This window comes from Gavialis gangeticus, unplaced genomic scaffold, assembly GCF_001723915.1.
Source record: "Gavialis gangeticus isolate Ggan-Ray unplaced genomic scaffold, GavGan_comp1, whole genome shotgun sequence".
In the NCBI taxonomy this organism is placed as follows: Eukaryota; Metazoa; Chordata; order Crocodylia; family Gavialidae; genus Gavialis; species Gavialis gangeticus.
Window position 1 is genome coordinate 1,575,824 of NW_017728973.1, and position 6,187 is coordinate 1,582,010.

The 6,187-nt window shown below is 55.3% G+C and overlaps 1 protein-coding gene across 1 annotated transcript in view; it reads left to right on the top strand.

Moving 5' to 3' along the window:
• Positions 1 to 3,087, top strand: part of GHDC (GH3 domain containing) — an 8,646-nt gene extending 5,559 nt beyond the window's left edge. Inside the window, exon 8 of the mRNA XM_019505981.1 lies at positions 1,408 to 3,087. Coding sequence (XP_019361526.1) covers positions 1,408 to 1,608 — 201 coding nt within the window. The 3' untranslated portion in view covers positions 1,609 to 3,087. The remainder of the gene's footprint in view (positions 1 to 1,407) is intronic.
• Positions 3,088 to 6,187: the final 3,100 nt, after the last annotated feature.

Genomic DNA, 6,187 nt, shown 5'->3' on the forward strand with positions numbered 1-6,187 from the left:
TTCAGCCTCCACAAGAGAAGGCTGAGAGGGGATCTAGTGGCCTGTTACAAACTAGTCAGTGGGGACCAGCAGGCATTGGGGGAGTCCCTGTTACCCCAATCACTACCAGGAGTGACTAGAAATAATGGTCACAAGCTGGCAGAGGGTAAATTCAGACTAGATATCAGGAGGCGCTACTTCACTGTCAGGGCGGCTAGGATCTGGAACCAACTTCCAAGCAAAGTCCTGCTGGCTCCTACCCTGGGGGTCTTTAAGACAAGGCTAGATAATCACCTTGCTGGGGTCAATTGACCCTAGTACTCTTTCCTGCCATGGCAGGGGGCCAGACTTGATGATCTGCTCAGGTCCCTTTCGACCCTACCAACTATGAAAGTAAGTGCAGTACCCCAGGGCTCAGTCTTGGGGCCGGTTTTGTTCAATGTCTTCATGAGCAACTTGGATGACATTGGGAGTACACCTTCAGCAAGCTTGCAGATGACACCAAGGTGGAGGGAGTAGATACACTGCAGGGTAGGGCTAGGATTCAGAGTGACCTAGACAGATTGGAGGATTGGGCCAAAAGAAATCCCGTGAGGTTCAACGAGAACAAGTGCAGAGTCCCTGCACTTAGGACAGAACAATCCCCTGCACTGGTACAGGCTGGGGATTGACTGGATGGGCAGCAGCTCTGCAGAAAAGGACCTTGGGATTACAGTGGACAATAAGCTGAATACTAGCCAGCAATGTGCCCTTGTTGCCAAGAAGGCTAATGGCATACTGGGCTGCATTGGTAGGTGTGTTGTCCGTAGGTCCAGGGAAGTGATTATTCCCTTCTCTTCAGCACTGGTGAGGCCACATCTGGAGTACTGAGTTCAGTTTTGCACCCCCTTCCCTACAGAAAGGATGTGGACAAATTGGAGAGAGTCCAGTAGAGGGCAGCAAAAATGTTTTGGAGGCTGGAGGACATGACTTATGAGGAGAGACTATGGGAACTGAGCTTATTTAGTCTAGAGCAGAAGAGAAAGAGGTGATTTAATAGCAGCCTTCAACTGCCTGAGGGGGTGTTCAGAAGAGGAGGGAGCTAGACTGTTCTCAGTGGTGGCAGATGACAGACAAAGAGCAGTGGTCTCAAGTTACAGTAAGGGAAGTTTTAGGTTAGATATTAGGAAGAATTTTTTCACTGGGAGGGTAGTAAAACACTGGAACAGGCTACCCAGAGAGGTGGTGGAATCTCTATCCTTGGAGGTTTTTAAGACTCTGCTTGACATAGTTTTGGCTGGGATTATCTAGTTGGGGCTGGTTCTGCTTTGAGCAGGGGGTTGGACTAGTTGGTCTCCCTCTTCCCACCTGCTAAGAGCCACATGTGACCCCTGGCATCCTAGAGCCTCACATCCATGCTGAGTACCCACTTCTCTCTTCTCTCTGCAGCTGGACCAGTGTCTCCAGGAGGATTTCCCCATCTACAAATCCTTCCGCTTCAAGGGCAGCATTGGGCCACTGCGCCTGCATCTGGTGGCTGCTGGGGCCTTTGCAGAGCTGCGGGGAGTCATGGGTGCCCCAGCCCCCATGGCCAGAGTCCTGCGGGAGAGGCACCTGCTTGACTTCATCCAGAGCAGAATCATCTCCTGAGGCAGCTGCTGAGGAGCCCAGCCATTCTTGGGCACCTTGCCATAGCTTTCCTATCACCCGTGCTCGCTTGCCACTGCAGTGGTGCAGAGGAAGGAACACTGGTGTGGGGCCTAGGCAAGGGCTGTGTTCCAGAGTGAGGAGGGCAGGAGGCTGCAGTGTCTAGAATAGGAGAGGTGGGTGCTGTTTCTCCCCATGCTGCTGCTGAGAGGGGTGTATGGGGCCAGGGAACTATGGTGTCTCCAGCAGGTTAGCTTTTGCACCACAAAGCCTGAGTGGGTGAACAGGCAGCCCCTGCCTGCAGCACAAGTGTGTTGGGGGTGGTGCAGTCAGGTACAGTGGAGGCGTGGCCGGATCTGGCCCCTTGAGTGAGCTCTGCCCAGAAGCACCAGCCTGCCCAGCTTGGGCACTGCCAAGTACAAGTGTCTCAAGGTCCAGCTTGGACACTGAAGCTTGGTGAGGCAGCTCTGCTAGCTATGGATGGCATCTGTCCAGCTCACCCACTAGGGGGCACCAGCAGCCAGTTCAGCTTCTCCGGTTCTTAGCACTGAGCTGGGTTATCTCAGGAGAGGCTGCTCTTCCCTGGAGTCAGCCCCTCTCCAGACATTTCACATTTGGGGGAACTGAGGCATGTGGCTAAGGGCTTTGCCTGTGGTTGGTCAGGGAGCCTGAGGCAGAGTCAGGATCTGACCTCAGCTTTCCCTCTGCCCAGCCTAGAGCCTGACCCCTCCCTCTCTCTGGCTGGCTGGGCTGGGCTGGCTGTGGGGGAGCTGCTGCCTGGAAAGGGATTAGGGCTGAGGAAGAGAGAGCTGCTCTGGTCCTGCTGGGCTCTGCTCTCCCTCTCTCTGGTTTTGTACTTTAATACTGCTGAACTGTTTCCCCCCCCCCCAATGTTTTGCTTGTGCCTTTTGCTCAGTCCTGCTCTTGTAGCCCTTGAGTGCAGCACCCCAGGGGCAAGGTACAGTTGCTGCAGAAGAGTGACCAGCAGGGAGGTGAGATAGTAGTCAAGCCTTTGGACTAGCCCTCCTCATTTAGGAGAAAAGTACCCATTGGCTTCATTGTCTTCACAGTCCAGACAGGCCCTTGGCTTTGTATACATAGGCCCAACAGCTCTCTGCCCAGAGAACACACTTGATCTTCGTGGCTTGGAGAAGCTGATGCCACGGTGTGTGCAGGGCAGCAGTGGGTGGCACTTCTACTTCCAGCATATCTTCTCTGCTATGGGGGGCCCTATGCTCTGCTGGGAACCTTGGCCACAAGGCCAGCTCTGCGTAGGGGCAGCTAGCCCAACTTCCTTTGGGATCTGAACTGGTCTTTGAAGCATGGGGGCTGGAGGTTTCAGGGCTGTGGGTACCAGCTGCTGTGTGCCTTGCCCATAAGCCCTGCTCCAGCAGGGGCTGCTTTTAACGTTGAAAAAATAGAAGCACAATAAAGATGGATTATGTCTGACAACATCACTGCGTGCAGGGTCATGCTCCCTGATTTGAGGGCTTTTTTTTTTTTTTTTTAATTCCCATTAAGAGATTTCTTGATTGAAGCTTGGATTAAAAAGCCCACAGGGCTGTTCCACCCATTGCCGTTGCTGCAGAGGAAGACCACGCCATGAATATTTAACCAGCTCCCCTCTGCCCGGGGGGGCTCTGGGACTGTATAGCTGCTGAGAGGCAAAGGAACTGGGCCTTTCTAGTAGCTTGTGATGGTTCAGGCCAGCGGGCTTCTGAGCTGTGGCACAGAGGGAGCCTGCTGGGTACGCAGCTGTTTGCAGGGTTGGGAAGAGGGAGACTGGGGCAGGAGGTTTTGTCTCCAAAAGAAGTGTGCACAAAAGGCCTCCCCTGCCATGCTGCCTAAGCTACTCCATCAGGCATAGCAAGCACATGGGGAAAACAACCTATTTTCCAGCTCCTGCCCACCCGTGAGCCCTCGTTGGAAGGAAAGTATGAAGCAAGATTTGGAGGGGTGGGGGTGGAGGGAGGAAGAGAATGTCTTTCATGTGTGTGCCCCCCAGAGCGCTCAGGCTGGGAGGGAGCGGGGCTTGGGTTTCTGCTCCAAGCTGGAAGGTCTGTTCACATTCCAGCTTGTATTGAGCTTTCTCTGTCCCCAGCTGTGCATGATACATGTGGCTTAGTTTAAAGGCCTTTGAATGGTTGCTGGGTAAATATTTGGATTGTGAAGGTGGGCTCTGGAAGAAGGCTGTGCACACTAACCCCTTAGGAGCTGCTGGGCCTGAAGGATGGGACTAGCTGGAGCGAGCTGCATGTGAGAGCTTGGGTCTTCTTGTTGGACTGCTCAGGGAATTGTTATTTAACAGGTCCTGCGGGTCCCAGCAAATACAGTGTCTGCAGGATGCTTTCCTAGTGCTGCAGGCATAGATTTCTGTAGCTCCCCCTGGCAGATTTGCAGTGGGTGGGGTGTACCCAGCCCCGATCCCAAGCCTCCTCTGACTGAGCCCAAACCTACTGCCAGGAAGGTTTAGCACTAGGAGACTGAGGGCCAAGGCCAGGCCCTTGCTGCCATGGAATGTGAGCATCAGAGTAATCCCAGGCTGGCTCATGGGGGTGGGGCCCTGCAGGCTTCAGCCCTGAGACAGAGCCTGGGCCTAGGCACATTTCCTGTGGTCAGCAGTATGGGAGGCAGCTGGTGGGCCAGAGCTGGAAGGCCTGTCTGCTCTGGGCTTTATCTTAAATCCACAGGGGCAGTTAGCAAGGAGAGGTTTAAGGGAAAGTGTGTGCAGGGAGAGCTCTGGCCAGGTTCCTGAACATGCACAGACAGTATGTGCACAGGCCTTACACAAGCACCAGCCTTGTTGGGGTCTTACTGCCCTGCCCAGCTGTGCTGTTCCGTGCCCTCCAAGCCAAAGTCCAAGTTTGTTGCGAGTGGTCACAGAACGTCCCACACAGCCCTGTAGTGTCCCTTGCGGCCTGGCTCCTCCATTCTCTCAGCTGGAGTGTGCTGGTAGCTTCCTTCTGCCAAAGTCTATGCAAGTCAGAGCTGCCAGGCCTCTGGCTCCTGGGTCGTTTGCTTGTCCTTGAGTGGGGCTGTTTGTGTGTCTGAGCTGGCATGGACGCTCTGTCCCCTACCGTTCCACACGCGTGCAGAACTGGGAGGTGCTTGACTTTACCTCCAATCTGGTGCTTTCCTCCATGTGTGCTCTGCAGCCGCTCCAGCTGGGGAATGCTGGGGCTCATGCTTATTTGACTCCTGGGTGCACCTGTGTGCTGTATGGCCTGGCAGGTTATCCTAGCGCTGCTGTGTGTCCCCCACCTTCTTTTCCTGTGAGGCTGTCCTGGCTGTGCTGCCAATTATAAAGTGGTGGGGCTCTGCTCAGATTTTATGATCTCATTAGTCCTCCCTCCACAGAACTGCCTGTCATGTAATCAATGGAGAATCACAAATTGCAGCATTTTAGGCCTAATGCTGGGGCTGCCATAACTGCTCACATGGGACAATTAGCTGATGCTGCCAGGACAGAGAGTGCTGCTTTTAAGTGCCTGGTCCTGCTGGACTCCATGTTGATTTGCAAAGCCCTTACAAGCTTTCCTTATTAAGGGTACATGCCTAACAGTGCTGCCCAGAGATGCCAGCTGAGGTCTGGCTCCTGCATTTGCTTAGGTCCTGCCCAAGATGGAGGCCCCACCGGGCTGAGCACTGCCCAGAAGACCTACTTTGGGGGTTAGCTCCAGTGCAAAGATCTCACAGCCTGAATCAATAGTTCTCAACCTTGTGGGACTAGAGGCACCCCTCCCTGCCTTCTGGGAATTGAGTGGCACCTGGGTCCCAAAGCTAATTTCTTTATTACCACGTTTACCTCCTTGGGGGGTGGGTATCCAAGCAGGGACAAGCCTGAGCCTGCACCTGGGATCTCTTGAGCATATATTGACAACCTTTCATAGAGGCAGGACAGTGGCTGCTGTGGTTCCCTTGCTTTAGGGTGTTAGGTTTGGGACTGCCTGGCCACTGTGCTGCTGAGGCAAGAGACCCGGGCCTCTCCAGTACCTTGTGAAGTTTCAGGCCAGCGGGCTCCTGAGCTGTGGCACGGAGGGAGCCTGCTGGGCATGCTGCTGTTTGCAAGGTTGAGGAGAAGGAGGCCAGAAGCGTGAGGCTTTGTCTCCAAAAGAAACGTGCGCACGTGTGTCAGGGTTGACAGCAGTCTTACTTAGGGCTTACATTACGGGTCCTACCGGCTGGTTTAGACAGGGCAGTTCCAGCCTCAGGCCAGGCGTTGGACCAGACCTCTGGAGATCCCTTCCAGCCCTACGTCTCGGTGGGGCCTGCTACCTCTTCCAACACAAGGGGGAGAGGCAGCAGCTCCGGAGCTGTTACCCGTTGCCTTTGGAGCCGCGTGACTCCTCACAGAGCCGGGCTAGTGGTTTTTTGCCACGAGACGACGCCTCGGTGGGGCCGGGCTCCGTTTCTTGCGGAGGGGGCCATCCTGTCCCCCAGGCCTGCGCTTCTCCCCCTCACGCCTGGCCCCTGTGTCGTGGGGGCGCCCTTCCCAGCGCCTCAGGCCTGGCGCCGGCGGGGCCGCCTGGGGCAGGGGCAAGGCGCGGGGCTGCGGGGTCGGGCCGAGCCGAGCCGCCGAGGC